This window comes from Ammospiza nelsoni, chromosome 7 (assembly GCF_027579445.1).
Source record: "Ammospiza nelsoni isolate bAmmNel1 chromosome 7, bAmmNel1.pri, whole genome shotgun sequence".
NCBI lineage: Eukaryota > Metazoa > Chordata > Aves > Passeriformes > Passerellidae > Ammospiza > Ammospiza nelsoni.
The window spans coordinates 13,496,079-13,515,936 of record NC_080639.1 but is presented as its reverse complement, the minus strand read 5'-3'; the positions used below and the strand labels follow the sequence as shown (position 1 = coordinate 13,515,936).

The 19,858-nt window shown below is 39.3% G+C and overlaps 1 protein-coding gene across 2 annotated transcripts in view; it reads left to right on the top strand.

The window, feature by feature from the left end:
* Positions 1-19,858, top strand: part of ALS2 (alsin Rho guanine nucleotide exchange factor ALS2) — a 36,848-nt gene that overhangs the window by 192 nt on the left and 16,798 nt on the right. For both annotated transcript variants that reach the window (XM_059476111.1, XM_059476110.1), the window contains exons 2-12: positions 3,952-4,041; positions 5,945-6,099; positions 6,572-7,488; positions 9,832-10,192; positions 11,049-11,217; positions 11,682-11,778; positions 12,179-12,256; positions 13,199-13,375; positions 14,954-15,125; positions 15,506-15,686; positions 17,390-17,455. In XM_059476111.1, the coding sequence (XP_059332094.1) occupies positions 4,022-4,041; positions 5,945-6,099; positions 6,572-7,488; positions 9,832-10,192; positions 11,049-11,217; positions 11,682-11,778; positions 12,179-12,256; positions 13,199-13,375; positions 14,954-15,125; positions 15,506-15,686; positions 17,390-17,455 (2,393 nt within the window). In that variant the 5' untranslated portion in view covers positions 3,952-4,021. The remainder of the gene's footprint in view (positions 1-3,951; positions 4,042-5,944; positions 6,100-6,571; positions 7,489-9,831; positions 10,193-11,048; positions 11,218-11,681; positions 11,779-12,178; positions 12,257-13,198; positions 13,376-14,953; positions 15,126-15,505; positions 15,687-17,389; positions 17,456-19,858) is intronic.

The window sequence follows — 19,858 nt, the reverse complement described above, 5'->3', positions numbered from 1 at the left end:
CCTGCGCTGCCCCCGGCTGAGCTCTGGGACTTGGGGAGAGGCCGAAGAGCAGCTCTGACCGACCCTGGGTGTCCAACTCCAACCGCGCTGTGATGGGCTGGTACAGCACAGATATCGAGGTGTATTTCTGTCGGGTCTGAAAGGTCCCCTCCCTCATGGTGGAAAGAGACCCCGAACTGTAACTGACATGCCCTTCATCTCCTCCCACTTGCGTTTAAAGGTCCTGTCCCTATGCGTGCCTTGCTTGCTCGGGTGTTAATGCAGTTCGGCTTTTGGAGTGTATTGAGTGATGGTGCTGCTGCGGCTGCAGCATCCTGTACAGGTGACGTGGTGTCCTGTCCCTGTCACAGGCCTCCTCTTCCAGAACGAAAATACGGAGCAACCGGAGTGCTCGTAGATGATTTGTAGTTAATCACTGCTGTTGTAGGGCAGCAGCTAATGTAAACTGGCTGTACTTTGCACTTTCAATTTCTGCAGAGTGAACTGTCTTCAGACGGGTAACCACATGAGAATGTGCAAAATTTAGGTATAATCAAAAAAGAAAAAAGAGGCAGGAGGAGATTCAGATTTTTTATGTCTCTTACGAGTGCGGTAAATTTTAAATTTTTAATTGCATGCTGTAGCAGTTAATTTTCACCTGTGTTGGTTTTTTCCCCCGGCTTCTTTACTGCTTTATTTTGCTACCATCCTGCATTCGCTGGAGCTGGCGTTAAAAGCTTTGCACCCTCGCCCTCATCCAAAGGGATCTCTACTGTCTCTCAGTAGCCAGTTGTTTTGTTTTGTTCTGAGCAGATCTTAATCACACAATGTTAAAAGCAGTGGTTAATGCTGACCAAAACACAAGGGCCTCTTTAACCAGTCACACATTTTATGTAAGCCACAGTTGCCAGTAGTAAACGATGTTGACAACTCTGTTTTGAATGAGGAAGCTTGGAGATCACCTCTTCAGAACCTGAGTAGGTAATTCTGTATGACAAATGTGCAGTCTTGGTCCTGCGAGTTATTGCTAAATGTGATGCAACAAATGTATTAAAAATGTATTTGGAAATACATAAGTAAACATGTGTGAAAGCTGTAGAAATATTTGCAGTGTTTATTGACATGAGGCTCATGGGAGTTCCAGTGTTGCTCAAAGTCAGGGGCATACCAGCTGCTGCTGTTCAGCAGTGAATGTGAGGTTACCTTCATGTCTGTGGTGCTTGCTTAAAACTGGTCAGCGAAGAGCACAGTCCGTGATAGGGAGAGAAGTGTTTGCTCCACATCATTCCCAACAGTGGCAGTTGTTACGGTGTGGTAGCGTTGGATTTCTGGAGAATTAGCTTTTAACTTTGGAAGTGGAGAGCATGACATCAGTGTCATGCCAGTGACCATCTGTCTGTAGCACAAATCCATTTCATAATTGGCACTGCTTGCTGCTTTGCACTTGCAGCGTTGGAAGCAAAATGTAACGGTGAAGGTCTGGGCAGAGCAGTGAGGGTGCTGGTGTCACACTGAGCTTCCATGCACGAGTGTTGTTTTGTGCCTGGGCGTTCACCTCTGTGAATGCTACAGCTAATAACAATGCAGGTAAACTTAGTGGAGAGGACACAATGTATAAATGATGTAAGGGTAAGCAAGGAAAGCGACATGTTTCTGTTGGGAGGAAGAAACCTTCTGTTACAAGAACTTTACTTAGTTTGTAGCTGTGGCAAAGCAACTTGTATTTTGCATTAGCTGTGAAATGGGAATAATGTTGTGCTGTCCTAGGAGTGAATAAGAACTTGAACTGAAATTGAAAGTGATTTCAAAATGCCTTAAATATGTCTCATCTGTGGAAAGAAGACAGTTTGACTCTTGTTTTCCCTTATGTGCAGAAATGCTTGGTAATGCAACCTGAAGTGTGAGCTTCTGTAAAGAAAATATCTATCATGCTCTTAGTTTCTAATTTGCCACTGTTGCAGCTTTCTTACTTAAGAATTATGTAAATAGTTTTTCAATTTGGCTTTGAAGGCAGATCTTGCAAAACAGCTAATCAAATGCCTGTCTTTATTTTGTTACAATCAGAAGGTTTCATGACAACTACCATAAATTTTTTTGCAGTTAAGGCTCATGAAAATGAAAAAAATTCTGAGTCCATAAAAAAGTCCATAAATTCTAGAAGTCAAGAATTTTAGTTCCTTAACCTCAAATAACTATATGTAATGTAAATGGTGTATTTGTTGATACTTCAATTACTCTATCAGATGTTCATCTCTTTGATTCTGTGACCCACTGAGTCATTTTATTTGAAGCTAGAGTCCTTCACAAAGGAGGGGTGCTGGCATTTTCAAGAGAATGAATTGTAGGGTTAGGTGGTTTTGAGTAGGCTAAAGAAAACCCTAAATTTACTTGCTCTGAGCAAGAGCACATTATGGTTCCAAAAGGCACTTCCATTTTCCTTTGATGTTTCATCAACACCTCTGCTGCTGAAGCATCACATGACAGTTCCTTTGTATTTGTGAGACTCCTTTGTTAATATTTTAAAAGTTAACTTTTACAGTTGTAAGTGGTTTTTTCCTTTTGTAGTTGAGGAAGGAGAGGCTGTCTTGAAAGCAGAACCTTTGTGGTGACTGGTGTGTCTGTGTTCCTAGAAAGTATGCTCTGGTTTTTGGGGTTTTGGGGGTTTTTTAGAGCAGGGTGTATATGACTTATCACACTACCAAATGTTATCAAATCTTTATCTTTTTGAGGTCTGTTCCTTGCCAACTCTGAAGCCCAAATCACTCTTCTTAGGGTCCTGTATGTGCAGGACTGGAATTGTTTGTATGCTGTGTTGTTTCTATATGTGAAGGTCTCCTTGGTAATTCATTATTCACAGCACTCCAGTGGAAGTGTTGGAGGTTTTGTTAATTATTTTAATTATTTATCAACTTGATGATTACTGTTTCCAAGTGTGCTCTGAAACTCCTGTATGAGAGTTACAGGTCTGAATATATTTGGTCTCTTGTATGCATGACTGGCCATATATATTTCTGCATACAAAAGCTTCAGATGACTTATTCTGGGTCTTAATTTTTATACTAACTTATTTGTTTTCTGTTTTGTTACAGTGTATATCAGACAGCAACTATAATAAAGCAACAGCTCTAAAGCATTTATATGTGAAACTTTGAATAAATGTGATTATACACATGCATTAATGTAATATTTGTAATACTTCATATAGTAAGGAGTAGATCAAGAGAAATCGCCATTCTTTTAATACTAAAAGAAGCCAAACAGCTCATAAGAAACAAAGATTAACTGTAGCTTTGTTTTATTCCAAGAAAAGCAGTACAAAGTTATCTTCATGAGGATGGAAAGGTGTGGTGGTGAACTTGCAAAATGCAAAATCTGAAAGGATGAAATTGTGGCTAGAGCAGCCTCTTTTTTCCCCTCGTCTTCTGTGGTTGTCTTTATCTCCATAGGCACTCTGCTACCAGTTTGCATGAATGTTTTGGACTCTGCTTTCTGCATTTCTGCCCAGGCACTATTGCACCTGCTAATGGTGATGTGTGATTTGCTTCAGGAATTAAGTTACAAATTCAACTCCTAATCATTTTCTGCTCATGCAAATCTATTCATCTTAAATTTAGCTGAGTATTGAATTCTGTCTTATGACTGAAAATGAATCAATTTGGTGTTTTTTGCGTGGTGTAATGAGAATTGTATAGAGAGATTGATGTGGATTTCTGCCTTTGAATGAGGTTTTGTTCATTCTGTCCTTACAATAGAGCCATTGTGAGCTGAGTAGTTAGGACGAGTCTGGCTGTTTAGCTTCTGTCTGCCAACTCAGTGTGAGTGAACTAAATATAAATACTTGATCCCTTCTGGCAGTGTGCAAGTGTTTATTTATTGAATGCAGGAGCTAAACCTTTGGAGGTTTTTGGGGTTTTGTTGTTGTTATTGTTTTATGTTGTTTGTGACTAAATTGCTGGGCTTTTTGTTTTTCAGTTTGTGCAAATTCTATTGTTCCTTTTGAAAGAGGAGCAATTTGGTGGGGATGGAGTGCTGCCACTGACAGATGGACTCACAGGAAAGAAGGTGAGAATGAGCAGCTAGGTGAAACCACAGAGGCTCCCTGAAATAGAGCAGCTCATGGTCATCCTGGAAAATCAAGTGATATCAGCATACTCTTTATGTAACTTGTACTAAAACTTTCACTAAAGGGAAGATTCTTATCCTAGCTTCAGTTGTGGCTGGAACACTAAAGGTGCTACAACAGCAACTTCTTTTTTAAGCTGATGGTTGTAATTTCTGGAGCCATAGCCACAGGCTACAAACTTGAAAGTAGCAGTCCCAAGTGAACAGTACATCCTGTCTGGTACCTGCCCCTGTGAATTTTGATTCTGGATCAGTAGTCCTCCAGTAGGCTTTTCTTGCACTGAGATACTTGGTAGAGGTCCAGATTTGTTTTACACTGTTTTCTGAAGACCTGTTAAACGGATAAAAGCACAAATATTGGGTGTTGAACTGATTTGATGTACAATATATTGATGAAAATTCTCAATATTATAATTTTGTATCCTTTGGAGTACTTTGCCCATCTGTGTAAAATCTGTATTTTTATCTTAGGTGAAATATCCTTATATTGATATTAAAATTTTAAGCCTTTTTTTTTTCTTTGTGTATATATTCCTTGATTGGTGCCTTTTAAATTTACTTCTATTCTAAACACAAGTCCTATGTATTTGAAGTGCAAGGTGGACTCTGCATTTTAAATCTGTTTGCATTTTAAATGTTTGCTTTACTATTTACTTGAATTCTAGAAGAGTTCTAGACTGTCACCTTTTAAATTTTTTCTTTCTTTTCTTTCTATTTTATAGAAAAATAAAGATATTTGGGATGGACACAGGAGCTAAGAGAGATAATTTGGTTTCCTAGCTATTCTTAACTGGAATGTTTCAGAGGCAGATTGCATAAGGATGTTCATCCTGTGCACCACAGTTAACAAAGTACATATATTAACAGATCCATGGCCTGCAGGAACAGGGCTACTTGCATGAGTTTGCCTGCAGTGTGGTGTATCAGAATAGCTTTTTTATGGGTTTGCTACAGGTTTGGAGTACATTTTATTTCTTGTGCCTTTTCTTCTAGACAAAGACTGTAATTCTGTCAAACCTTCCCTTGCCATCTTAATGTATTTAATTCCACAAGTTCATGTCAAGCTGCAAGAGCTGATTTATGAAGGGAGTGAGTGACTTGGCTATTGTCAAATTAGGATCTAAACCTCTTTTTTTCTTTCTGAGTAGATAACAGTCTAGTCTATATAAAATTCTAGGGAATTAAGCTTGACTCTTAATTTAAGTCTAGTCTTAATTTAAGGTAGGCTATATTGATGCGTAACATAACTTTTTGTATTTAAATCAAGGGATTCTTCAAATTGGTAAAACTGTGGGCTTGTCAAAATTCTGAGGAATTTCTTTGTGCTGAGTTGGAGAAGTTGCTGACTGAGCATTCAAACCACAGTGTGTTGAAGTTTGCATAGTTCCAGTCACTCCTGCAAGCCCTGATAATTGCACACTATTTCAGGATATTTGTTTTTTCATGGTTCAGTTGATTTGAATAGCTGACTCATTTGAATCTGGGCCACTCATTAAGAATTTACAAAGAAGGAAAAAAACCCAAATAATCAAAACCTCGTTTTTATCTCTAGAGGTAGAAATGAAAGTGTATAAAGGATGAGCTCCTACAGGTGTAATGTTTTAAACACACTATTAATGGGAGCAATTGGTACATGGACAAGTACAAATGTGAAAAAGCTTATGGTTTCAAACAGAAGACACCTTTTCATTTAAATAACATTTACTTCACAATTTGATAATATAAATATGTTGGCTTGAAAGTAAAGCTAATGTCTGAACTACCAAGCCTTTCCTACACAGGCAGTACTGAACCATGGAAAACTTCATCCTGATTGTGTTCCAATTTCATGCAATCTTTGTAGCTCAGAAGAGGCAGAAGGAGCCAAAGAGAGAGGCCTGGTCTATGTTTGGAAGGCTGGTTCCTGCTCTGTGACTCCAGAAAGGCTCCCAGGCCTCAGTGGAAAGACAGTGTTACAGGCAGCCCTTGGAATCCACCATGGCTTACTTCTAACTGAAGGTAATAAACACCTAATTGTTATGGTCTGGGGCAGTAACAATCTTCAGTTATTGTCAAGTTTTTTTCTTTCAGAAGTGATACTAGATCTGTGTTTGGAAAGATGAGGACTGTACTTTGTGCTTTTCATACACATTTGTATGTCCTTTAGTATGTTCTTAAATGAGAAAGGACCAACGAATACACTTAACTCGCTTGACTGGAGCATAATGGAGTTTTTAGCAGAAAAGCATTACTTACTTTAACAGTGCATGCATGCACAGGGTAACATTAGTGTGAGGTGTAGAACTTAACAGCAGCAATTGCAGAGGGCAACCAGCAGCCTTCTTATATCAATAGCTATAGTCTTGTTGAGCCTGGACTAAGCTAGGAATTCATATCTGTTTGTCTGAAGCAGTCTTCGTATTTTTGCATTGGTTTAACAATGGTTTTACACTCATACTAGGATTTGTTTTTCTTTTTTCCACCCTCCCAGGTGGAGAGGTCTACAGTTTTGGAAAGCTGCCCTGGAGATCAGGACCTGAGGAATGTGTTAACAGTCCTCTCTTAGAGAGTACTTTGCTTGGCCATCGTATAATTACAGTGGCAGCCGGCAGCTTCCACAATGGAGCGGTGACGGAGAGCGGCGTGGTGTACATGTGGGGGGACAACTCTGCTGGCCAGTGTGCAGCTGCCAACCAGCCCTGTGTGCCCCAGCCGCAGCTGGTCAGTATCTGTGACTCTGAAACCAGCCCTCTGCTGTCCGTGCGGATTTTGCAGCTGGCATGTGGAGAGGAGCACACGCTGGCACTGTCGCTGAGCAGAGAGATATGGGCCTGGGGGAGTGGCTGCCAGCTCGGCCTCATAACAACAACTTTCCCAGTGACAAAGCCACAGAAGGTAGAGCACCTGGCAGGACGTGTGGTGCTCCAGATTGCTTGTGGAGCCTACCACAGCCTGGCTCTGGTACAATGCCTCCCCGTGCAGGAAATGAAGCCTATCCCAGAGAGATGCAATCACTGCAGTCAGCCTCTCATTACCATGACAGACAAGGAAGATCATGTCATCATTTCAGATAGTCACTGCTGCCCACTGGGTGTAGCACTGTCTGATAACCAGCCAGAAAACCATGTTTTCTGTCCCTCATTGGACACCCCTGGAGGGAAAGGTGTAACAGCTGGCCAAAGTGAAAACTGTCAGAAACCACTTGTGGAACAACACAGGCTCGTGGATTTGGAATCTGATGGACCAAGTGGCCTTTCCAGCAGCGATGGACGGGAAGATAGTGGAATTTCAAGTTCGGGAAATATTCTGTTCTCAGATAAAAAAGAGGGGAAAGAGTACTTAATTGGTTTGTCAGATAACTCATTAAATGAGAGCCTGAATAAAAACATCTCTACAGAGCCTGAACAGGTTGGTACCTAATTACAAATTACAGCACAGTTATAATTTGCAATAACTTCTCTTGCATGTGTGACAACATTACTCTTTTTACAAATGAAAAATTTACTTTACTATAGCTATGGTGTTTTTATAGTTTCCAAGTGGCTTTTTCACTGATGGTCCTCAGCTTTTAAGTGGAAGATTTTTTTGTTCCCCACTGTTGTTCAATTGTGAGCCTTCATTGTGGGCAGCCTTGACAGTGTTTTAATCTCTCTTCCTCATGGTCTGCAGTACCAGAACCACATAAGCAAATTTCCATGCTCTGTTTCCTGATGCATGGGTTTCCATTTGTGTGGGGCAGAAGGATTCAGTGGATCTTACTGGTACTCATCCAATTTACCTTTAAGGTGAGGGTTTAATTTCTGTACCTGGAACAAATCCCTCTCAAATCCATCTAATTTCTCAATCAGTTTAAAATTCTGGATTGCAGATTGCTAAAAGGTTTGACCAAAAGGTTTCTAATGGTAATAATGTAGGGGTGGCACAAACTCGTAAAAAGCAGTGGGAGATGTGTAAGTACTACTCTGTGTAGTGTGGAAAATGATTTAACAACACTGTTCTGGTGCTATAGCAGAACAGTCAAGTACTCATCTCTTAGTGAGCTTCAGAAAATTCTTGACATGATGGTTTAAGAGCTGTTTGTGGCTCCCTGACAAAATATTTTTTTCTGGGTTTTAGAGAGGGAAAAAAAAAAAAAGGAAATGTGATTAGGAGCAAAGGGAAGAAGATAGAACCCAAAAGTTACTAGACAGAAAACTAATCCAGAATCTTGCAGCACAGTCTGGCAGTCCTTACTTAACTGCTGTCCTGTGAGGAGCCCTGCTGCTCTGTGGCCTAATTTGCAAAACTGACACTGAAAATTTCTTTTGTCATTTAAAGTCTTGTGCAGACATAAATTTATTTATTTTTTTAGTAGTTGCAGTAAAATATTCTCCACGGTGGTTCTGGGAAATAAATTTCACAATACCTACAAAATAGTTGATTTTTGTTACTGCTTCTGATGACAACAAAACCACATAGTTTTAAAATCTGTCCAGTACTTAGTAGTTCAGCAAGTTATGCTTTCTTTCTCTGAGGAAAACTTCCTTTAGAGAAATGCATGTTGTGTAAATACATTTGCTCTTTCTTTTGCTTCTTGCTATAATGAATGCATTCTAGCAGTTGTGGGCTCCTCAGACTCCTGCAAGAGCTCCAGCATTGAGAAATGACTGAAACACATAGATTCATGCTCCCGTTGTCAGTTCCTTGTTCCTGGCATATTTCCAGAGCACTGTTTTCCTTGCACAGTTTCAGGAATCAAGACTGGAATTGATTCACTGAATCTTCCACTATTGACATAAAGGTGAAGAGCAGAGATGAGGTCTAATGTAACGTTTCAGCATTAATAAAATCCTTCATTTTTCTTTGCTTTCCTACACAAATGAAGTTTTCCTTCCTGTTTTGCTTAGGTATGCCTTTTAGAAATAGGATGAAGTAAATAGAACCAATCCCAGTCCTTTAACCTAAGCTTTAAAGTCAAAGATTGTTTTTATTTTGTCGGAATAAAATGAGCTGTAGTACTTGCAATAATACTATTTTCCACTGTGTATTAGATGGGAAAACAGGACTTTGCTGTCTTTGTTTTAATATTCAAGCTATTTGTCAGAGGTCATTTTGGGCATTGTTTCTTATTTGGTGGGTCAGCTGTTTGCTATTACAGGTAATGGTGTGCTGGGGCTAATAATTGCCTTCGGTCAATTTGTCCCTCGTGTGACTTGAGGGTTATTGACTAAGCTTTATATGGATACAACAACGGTGTAAGGAGACACAGCCCAGTTTGGTTTTAAGATAGGCCTTGCAAAATGAATCCATGAATTGCTGTTTACCTTTTACATATTGAAAAGAGCTCTTGTCTCTCTCAAAATGGAGCATGCTCACTGATGCACTTTCATTGGTGGCAAAGAAGTTGGCAATAAGCTTAAAATTATATCCCTTCTTATATTTGTGTGCAAATATCCTTTTTTTGTTGCTATTTAAAAACCCCAGACTTACAGTCTCTTATGTGGGCAGGTGTAACAGACAAAGCCCAGTCCTTTTAGAAATGGTGCTTGGTGCTACCTTTAAAAAATCATTCTGAGCAATAGATGTACACCTAAGCATAAAAAATCTGGATAATTTATATTATACAGTTAAAATACATCTATAATTTACAGTAAACATTAATAATAAATATTATATGGTGTTCAGTCTGGCCCGTGGTTTGAATAGTGAATGTGTATCATCATCCTACTGTGCTGCCTGCTCTGATAGTTTCCCACTTCCCTTTGGTTTTAGCCATCTCAAGAGGAGCAGCTCAGTGCTTGTATCCCTGGACCCCCAGGCAGCAGCACATCCACCCTGAACAGCCTGGTGGCCTCGTGTGCCTCAGCAGTTGGGGTGAGAGTCGCTGCCACCTACGAGGCTGGAGCCTTGTCCCTGAAGAAGGTCATGAACTTCTACGGCACATCCTCGAGTGAGCCGGGATCTCAGTCGGGCAGCAGGTCCCCGGGGCCCGAAGCTCTGAAGGACAGCCGAGAGGAGCAAGTCAGGCTGGAATCCATGCAGGGGAAGAAGAGTTCCAGTCTAGTAGATATTAGGGAAGAGGAATCTGAAGGAGGGAGTCGAAGACTTTCCCTGCCTGGCTTGTTGTCACAAGGTAAACAAGCATGTTGGGGAAAAAACACTGGAAAACTTATAATAATGTGGAGGTTTGTAAGTGAAAAAAACCCCAAATATTTATTAAACACAAATCCAATGATCTCTCAAAGATGTGTATGAATTCTAAATGATACCTTAAGGCTTGAAAGCAGTGGAGAGAGTAAAGACTAGCAGATACTGCATGCTAAGAAAACTAAAAACAGTGGGTCTACAAATGGTCTTTCTTGTTAAAATAAGGTAAAGTGAGCACATTGGAGGAGTCATATTGCCAAATGATCTTTCATGGTGGTTTTGTAGCCAAAGATAAAAATCTGTGGTCTGTAATCTGCACTGCACTGAGCTGGTTTTGAGCCAGAGACCTATAAGTATTCCAGTTCCCACTGCTGAACTTCAAAGTTAATGACTTTGTTCCCTCACAGAATTTAGTGCTGTTAATTGCTCTGAATGTATATATGGTTTAGTTCTATATTGATCTTGCATTTGAGGGGAAGTTTAGGAAGTATTGAAGTCTTCTGTTCACTCCAAGGATATATTTTTTTTCAAAACACTTTAATGTATAGTTTGTTTTGGTTTCTTTGCTTCATTATAACTGCATGGTTTTCATATGTCTGCTATACTTTAGAAGCTGGTAAAAACTACTTGATATCTACCTGGTTTTACTACCTGTGGTACCTCTTTGTATCCATAACCTATTGTCTTACCTGTCAACCTTTGTTCTCGGGCTTGAATTAAAACTGCTTCAAGAAGTTTTGATCACTTGCTATTAAGTAGTGTTGTTACTGTGTAATGCACAATCTGAGTGATGTATTTATGAAAATGATCAGAAATTTTTCTCATTCTTGGCCTCTGCTCAGTTTCCCCAAGGCTCTTACGGAAGGTAGGACGGGCAAAAATGAGGACTGTGGCTCTGACTCCAACCTACAGTGGTGAAGCTGATGCTCTTTTGCCCTCTCTAAGAACAGAGGTGTGGAGCTGGGGGAAGGGCAAGGAAGGACAGCTAGGGCATGGTGATGTTCTGCCAAGGTGAGATTTCTTTGAAAAATGTTTTTTTATTCAGTAAATTGCTAGGAAATTTTGAGTACTGAACACTCTCAGCTTCTCAAATTTAAACATCTGCCATGCAGTGTCTGCTTGTTCTTTCAGATGTTGTGATCTAATTTTCTCCAAGTAATATGTTTTAAGCTGTGTTGTTACTGAGCATCAATCAATTCCAATTTTACCCTTTGTAATCAGTAATAGTTTTGGTGATATTTTGAATTTATCCAAATTGGGGTGAGGTTTGTCATCAACTTTTGCCCTTCCTGATCATTTTGACTAAGCTGGTTTATTGCCAGAAGGTTCCATATGTATTTGTTTTTTCTAATTTGTTTTGGAGAAGGAAATAAAACCTTGAGTGTTTCCACATTAACAGTACCTCTGATAATATTTTTTCTTTTTCCCACATTCTACCCGTCTTCCCTCACCTTACGGGTTCTGGGGAATGACAGGCTTCAGCCACTGTGTGTGAAAAGCCTTGATGGTAAGGAAGTGATTTACCTCTCTGCTGGTGGCCATCATTCCTTAGCACTCACTGCCAAATCCCAGGTACAAGTCATTGTTACCATTTGTTGTTTCTCAGACATAATTATCATGTTTGGTCTTTTCTAGTTTTTAGTTTCTTTTGCTTCTAAACTTTTGTTCCTGTTTGTGGGAGGCAGCATGGAAGTGTTGTGGAATGTAAATTGTATTTCTGCCCAAGTTCTGCACGTACCATCAACATTATGTTTAAAGATTGCTGTGAGTTGATTTGATGCATTCTATTTCTGAATGTGAGAAGACAATCTCAGAATGTAGGAAGGCAGTGAAAATGAAGGAAATGCTTCTCAGTACATGACTCCTATAGCCTTGACTTGTGTGTTTGCACTTGATGTGTTGTACTACCACAGTTCAGTATGTTTCCATGTATATAAATGTTCATTCTGATGTTCAGCACTGCTTCTTGCAGGTGTATTCCTGGGGCAGTAATATCTCTGGCCAGCTTGGTCACTTGAACTCCCCAACAACCGTCCCTCGTCTTGCAAAGGTACTTTGTTTTCTGTGGTTTTCTTCTTGTACAAGTGAATGCAGAGTAATTTCTGAGAAGGACCTGTTCATGGATCTATGTGCTATTTAATAACAGAGCCCTTGATTTTCTTTGGCTTATGCTGTAAAATGATCTTTAGGTGAGCTTGTGAAAATCTACACAAGAAATCATTTTCACAGACTTCCTCTGGTTTTTGACCACAGTGAAGTTCTAGAACTGAGAAATGTGACTGTTCTATTTTCCTATCAGATTTCACTTTTACCTTATGTTTGATTTTTCTGATATTGATGTTGCAGTGTTGAAACTTGTGAATACTTCAGAGCTCTGTTTTTATTCTAAACAATTGTTTCTAGTGTTTTTAGTTTGGTCGGACCACACCCACATTTGTTGTTCGTTTCCTTATTTCCGGAGCTTTGCAGAATTTTGGCAGTGGGTTTTCTCTTTGTTTTGAACTTTTCACCACATTGAGTGAATAGCAAAATAACAATTTTTGGGTTAGACCACAGCCTTTCCCATGTTTTCTAGTGCTCATCTTAATGGAAAGCTAGCTGCATAGTTGTCCTGTTTAGGCCTTATGCAAATTAATGTACAGCAGATTAATTGTCTCCCAACTTTATATAGATTTCCCAGTTAAATGTAGAGGGGAGAATAGTGTTCCACTTTAATCAAACTCACTTGATGCCCATTTAAAAATAAAACTGATTTGTAACTGAAAGGCAAAAAAAATCAACCATTAGAAAGAAAACTGGAAAGAGTTTTCAGTATATGTGCAAGGAGTTTATATGTTATGAGACACTGAAGCTGAAAAATTGGCTGGTTATTGCAATAGTTTGTTCTTGGCAGGTGAATTATGTACATGTGTGACTAGAAAAGTTATATACTTTTCTCTCCTTTCAGCTTTGGGTGATGATTTTTAATGTCTTCCTTCCTCCTGAATTTTAGGTGTGCGGTGAAGGTATTTGGACTACAGCAGCAGGACTAGATTATTCTCTCTTCTTAGCAGATGAGAAAGACTTCCAGCCTGGATTATATTACTGTGGCCAGGAGACATCAACAGAAAATAATTTGAATGAAAATAGCTGTTCTAAGAGTCCAGCTTTGTTAGTAGCTTGTAGTAAGGTGAGTGTTATTTCCTTTAAGTCAGTACAGATCATACTGGTGCTCTTAGGAAACAGCGTGGTGCTGGTGGCTTGATGAGCTGTAAGGGTGTCAAGGCACGTGGTTGGTTCCTAGTAGTCAAACGAGGAGCACATTGGATGGGGTGCAGAAAGGAGGTCAAGTTTGTATTGTTCTCTCCCCTGCCTGTTTCTTGGCCTTCCCTTCTGTTTGAGGGACAAGGAGGTGTTTCTAGTATGTTAATCCATTACCTTACATCTGTGTGTGCTGCAGAAAGGCACACTTTTATTGTGCTCTGCTTCACCAGTCTTTGTGTCCAGGCTTCACTGCTACTGCTCTTCACTTGCTTGTCTCTCAACTGGCTGAGGCCATGGGCTGCTCTGTTCTATAACTCCATTCTGCCTCTTGTTAGTGACTGGGCAGAAGGTCCCTGTGAGTTCTGCACCTTCTCCTTCCCCACCCCTCCCTTTCACATGAGTGCAAAGGGAGATCTGAGCAAAAATGTGCATTTGATGTCAATGGGAGACAGGGGCTGCCCCTACACAGGTTTTTTCATGAAGCTGAATCTTACATGTGCCTTGAGGTTGGCATGAGGTAGCAGTGTGAACTGTGATTACATGTCCTCTTCCAGTTTGTGTATGGCTTCAAACCAACATGAGTTTAAGGTAACAAAAAGGAAATTATGAGGGCAGAGAGTGTCTCTGCCTTAGCTCCTCTGGGTATCACTGCTATTTCCCTAAATTGAGCAGGAAAGCTGTTTGGGAAGTGTTTTGAGGAGGGACAGAGACTTAGACACTGGGTCTGTGTCTGTGCATGCAGACGCACACACCTGTATGCCTTCTGTAAGATTGTTGCTAGCCATTCCCTTCTCTTCAAGGGTGACTGGTAGGCTCTTGCATATAAGAACTGGTTGCCTGTGGAAAGACTTTGGCTCAGTGTTTCAAAGGAATCCTCTATTTATCAATCAAGGAAATAAAAGTAGAGCTCAAACTCTGAATTACTCACTTTTGCATGTGGGCCAAAATTCATGAGGAACCATAATGCATCAGTGGCACTTGTGCTGACTTTAGATAAGAATTCTGCTTTGAACTACTGTGGAAAGCAAGTACTACTGTTAGTAATATTGCAGTATCAATAAACTGGATTCTTATCAATAAATTGGCATATTCTGGGTCGAGAAAGGACCTGTCTAGAGCACAGTCATAGCTCTAATAAATTATATTCTTCATATTTAATAGGAGAAATGTATGATGTACTGAATTGAAGGTCACTGTCTCTTAAACATGGAATGGTAGTATGAGCCACCTTAAAAGGTGATTTATGTATTTATTGTCTTTTGGTTTTGTCAGAGTCAGGAAAATGAACAGCAGTTCATAAATGTATCTTCAACTTTTGTCATTCCTGTATTTAGACAGTATTGAGTGGGTTGTTTGTTATTGAAGGTAATTAATGCTTACCATCAATTACTACCACTTAGCTCTTCAACATATGCTTTATTTGCATTACTCTATTTTTAAATTGGGGTGTAAAAAGAAAAACATTAAAGCTGCTGTTTTTTCTTTTCTCTTTTTCATCTTTCAGATAGGGTACATAAGCAATGTGATAGCTGGTGGTGACAACTGTCTGGCCTTAGTTGACAAAAACGTAATGGGATATATTGCCAGTTTGCATGAGTTGGCTGCTACTGAGAGAAGGTTTTATTTCAGACTGAGTGAGATCAAATCTCAGGTTCTTAGACCTCTTTTAGGTTTAGGTAAGACCTTCTTTTAATGTTTTCCTTGATATCGTTCCCCCTACAGTTTCTGTTATGCAAAATTTAAACCTAATAAGATATTTTCAAGATAAAACTAAGCTATTGCTTTCTCCCCTGTTTGGATGAAGAGATGAAAGACAGTTGCATTTTGACAGTGTTCATTCTGTTAATATTTGCACTTTCCTGATGGTTTCACCTGAAATACCTTCATTATTTGAGCTGTATTTAGTCTAAAACTGTTGAATTTCTGATTCTGGATAATGTATCCATGAGGTGAAAGTACTGATAAAACATCTAAACGGCACCATGTTGAGATTTTCTCTGTTAATGGGTGCTGCTCTTTCATAAGGTAATCTAAATTGCTTTCTGGTCTGTTACAGATAATTTGGGCAATGCAAATGCAATCCAGTTGTTGCAGGAAATGGCAAGCAGGTTCAGCAAGCTGTGCTATCTCATTGGTCAACATGGAGCTTCTTTAAGTAGCTTTCTTCATGGAGTAAAAGAAGCCAGGAGCTTGGCCATCCTGAAGCATTCCAGTCTCTTTTTGGATAGTTACACTGAGCAAGTATCCAATTCCCTCTCATCTTGAGTCTCTGCAGGCTTAATCTACTGACTGCAACAAGCCCTGAGTTAAGGGAAAGTAGGTCATAAGGAAAGCTATGTGACTGTTGCATTGTTGTGATTTAGAAATGTGTGGAGTTTTACACAAATGGATTCATTTTTAGTGAGATGTATTTCCAAGTCTTCACCAGTGGAGCACATGAACAGCATCACCTTCCTTTGTGTAAAACTCTGGGTACAGATTCTTCTTTGGTTGCTGCCTATAAACCTAAATATTCATCACTTATTAAGGATCTTGTGTAGTATAATGTGACAAGACTTACCATTGCTAGGTTATACCGCTGCTAATTAGAGCTGCCTTTGGGGGTTTATTGAGGTTACAAAATGCTTTTTCAGTAGCCATTAACTAAAGATTGTCTTCCAGACAAAAATTCTTCTGTCCTCATGCCTGCTAAACAGCTGGCATTACACCTGTCACCCAAAAGCTGGAGCTGCTTTAGTACTGAGCATTAAGTCTGGATTTTCCTAGTTATTGTTTTTATTGGCTTAATGCATTTTGGGAGAGAAGATCTATGCACTCAGCCTGTTCCCTGTCTTTCCTGACAGTAACTTCTAGTTTCTGGACAATTTTATTTAAATGTGACAGAAGTCTCATCATACTTAATAATTACAGGTTTTTGTGAAAAATAATGGTTTAACAGAAAGTTTAAAAGTGTTGTATCTTGGTTACCAGATATCTGAAAATATCTAAGGAAACAAAATTTTGAGATTATCTACTTGTTATTATGCAGTAGTTGTCAACTTTGTTATGCAATAGCAGTTTGATGGACAACTAGTTGCACTTTTTTTGAACACAGACACAACCAAGAACATTTTTGCTAGGTCAGTGACAAACTTATGCTGTATCACCCTAAAAGAAGCTTCCATCTTTGTTTATCATATAGATTGTTCATAAATCTAAATATGTGTTTTCTCATTTTCTTACTTAGTCTTCAACTCGAATTTTTCTTGTAACCTAGATTTTCAAAATTGGTTCTCATTACTCAGAATAGAAGGTTTTAATTTTTTCTTCCTCAAAGACTGAAGTACCTAACCTCTGTTCTCACTACTGCTTGTCTTCTGCACTCCCTCTTTGCTCGCTATTGCTTACATGTTTTTATGTGTATGGCATCAGAGCCTTGGTGTTACACCATGAGTATCTTTCAAGATCAGTCAGGCAACACAAGTATCATCTGTTAAATGGGCTAAGCAGAGACCTCTTCCCTTGGAAAAGGGTGGTTTTGTTTTGTTTTGTTTTTCTAATGGTGGTGGAGAAAAGTCATAGAATGTTGAATAGCAGGAAAAGAGAAAATTCCTCTCTTGAAATTTCCATCCTGACTGTAATTAGAAGCTAGTAGTACTAAATGGTTCAAACAGGTAGTTTATTCTGTACACACCCAAATTTGAGAGAAACAAAAGTAAAAGTCAAGTAAGCCCTCTGCATTGTGCTGATGGCAGCAGAAATGTGTAGTAGTGCATGTTCACTGCTCCATGTGGAAGGTGAATGCCAAGTGTTCAGTAACAGAGTATTGCTCAAGTACTCTATAACTTGTGTAGTAAAAGATATTACAGAGGTCATCATAAACTCTTGGACATTTCAACAGTTGCTGCTTTCTGGGATGTTTTCACTTTCTAATTGAAGATCTTTTTCTTCCCTATATTAGGTATTGTACTTCAGTAACAAACTTCCTCGTAATGGGAGGATTTATGCTCCTTGCAAAGCCAGCAATGTAAGCAAACCTTTACCATTTTTTGAACATTTTTATCAATTAACTGTAAAGAATTGAGAGGGCATGTGTGTAGTAATGACCATGCAGAGACTGGCTCTCAGCATACTTGAGTACACTAATTCCTTTTCCTTCAAATCAAGAGAAAGTTACCTCCTCTTAACTGTGATAAAGAATTTAGGTTAAAATGCTGCTGAGTTCATTTAGTTCATCTTGAAGGTGGAGAAAGGTGGAAAAAAAGCTTGTTATTGGGAGTTCCTTCAAAGAAACAGAGTTCAGGTCATGATTTTTTTTAAACTTTAGATAAATGAGGTTAAATGTTCATCATTATTCAGTGTTAGTGTTTATTCTTTCAAACGTTGCTGTCAAGAAAATACCAAAGAAAATTAGCTCCAGTAGATTAGATGAATGAATTTCATTTGAATTCTTTAAGTTTATGGAAGTGCTTTAAAATGATGCAAAAGTATTTCTGCATGTCATCTTCTCTGCCTCTCAAGGTTTCTTTGCCCTATTTCATGCTGTAAATGTGAGGAAGGAATTGTATTTGAAGGACTGAGACAGTACAGTTGAGGTTTCCAGATCCTGAAGCTTTTCTCTTATTTCTGTAGAGGTTTTGCCTAGGAAATAAAGTAGTCATGCTGGGTCTCTCACCCTAGTGCTCTGAAGAAGTTGTACTGAGGGTAATTTTTAATTTGTCTGTGGAATTGCTGCCTTTCCTTCACAAATTCTGTAACTGGGACTAATTCAGTTAATGTTTATGGAGTGCTTTGAATGCAGTATAAATTACGGTACTGGAAGTTCTTGGAAAGGCTGGTACCTAGGACGAAGAATATTCTGCCCTCTGAGGATCAGTGCCAAAGTCTAAATACAGAATCACCCTGCTGAGAGATACTGAGAATCTTTTTTCATTGGTCAGGATTTTTAGGATGACTTAGAGGAAATCTTAGTTCAAGTATAAGCTTGTTTATAATTCATACTGAAATCACCCAGTGCTGAATTCATCACCTCAGTTGTCACTGCTGGGTGTCACAGCTTCTCCTCCTGCAACCAGGGTCTCATTAGGTAAATAACACTTCAGGGAAGAGATGTGTGCAAGTTTTGTCCTGCTTCTTGCAAAGGAAAGTTAAGAATATCTTTGATGCTAATGATGAATTTCCCCCCCACTCCCTCCCTGAGGGGTACTGTCTTAAGTAAATGGTTAATGGTGTCAGCCCATCTTTTATGGATGTTCTGCAGCATGAATGTATTAGATGTAGTCCTGACTTTAAAAAAGGTCCCAGCTTCAATGGAAGTCTCCATAGTTGGCAGGTTTTTGAGATGTCCTCTAAAAGAGTAGACAAGCTGTAATGAATGTTGTCTATTATTATTTGATGCTTTTCAACAGAGAAACCTCCATGTGAGGATCTCAAAATTAAAAATAGCAAGCTGTCCAGAGGCATAAATTTAAAATTAGGAAAAACAGTCTTCTCTCAAAGGAAGACTTTATTCCTAAGGCTTGTTCAGTAACAGAGTTCTTAAGTACCACTAGCAGACCTGGACAAGGCACAGTAGTTTGTGTGAGATGGCATCTCACTAATTGTGTAGCATTCTTAGGGAGTCTGCTGTGAACTCTGATCTGTTTTGCTGTCCCTGGGCCCTGCTTTCTCAGCCTCACCTGATTCTTGCAACTTGTGGTTTAACTGTTTCCCAGCTGGATGTGTTTCAGTGCACCTGTCCTGTGTGCCAGCACTGGTGAGCACACACCTACAGCAAAGGAGAGGGAAAAATAGATGTGCTTTCCTTTTAATAAGGAAATTCTGGGTTTGTGTGCTAATGTGTTGTCTTCTGAATCATTTCCCTCTTCTTCTCTGAACTAGATTAGTTCTCCCTCTTGGAAATCAGACTGAGGATTGAACAGATTTCCTGCCTTTCTCTGAGGAAGAACTGCTCAGTTGCCTTGAACAACAGAGGGAGAAGAAATTATTTCAGTATATTTAGGGAAGTGCACTAGAGCAAAGTTAGGATTCTTTCAGGCCTTCTTGCATGAATCAAGAGTGTTAGAAACTTGCTACTCTAAAAGCAATGGGGATGTCTTTCTCACCTGTTTGTTCTTTACTCATCAAGTGGTAAAGAGGAAAAAGGCAATGGTTACACTCCAAGTGAGCAACATAGTCAACCTCCTTCAGCCAGTTTGATGACTGAGCATATGAAATTAGAAGTAAAAAACAAGTCTTGTGTTGCAGTTTTAGCTACATATCTTTACTGCTGTACTTCCTGAAACTAAATTGTAAATAGATGAATAAGCAGCGTGCACTTGCCCTTACAATTTTTATGGGTTTATGATAATTCAAAAAGGGGCAATCTGGGCTCATTTACATAACACATCACTGATGTCTTAATGTCTTTTTTCTTCTCTCATCCCTCTGT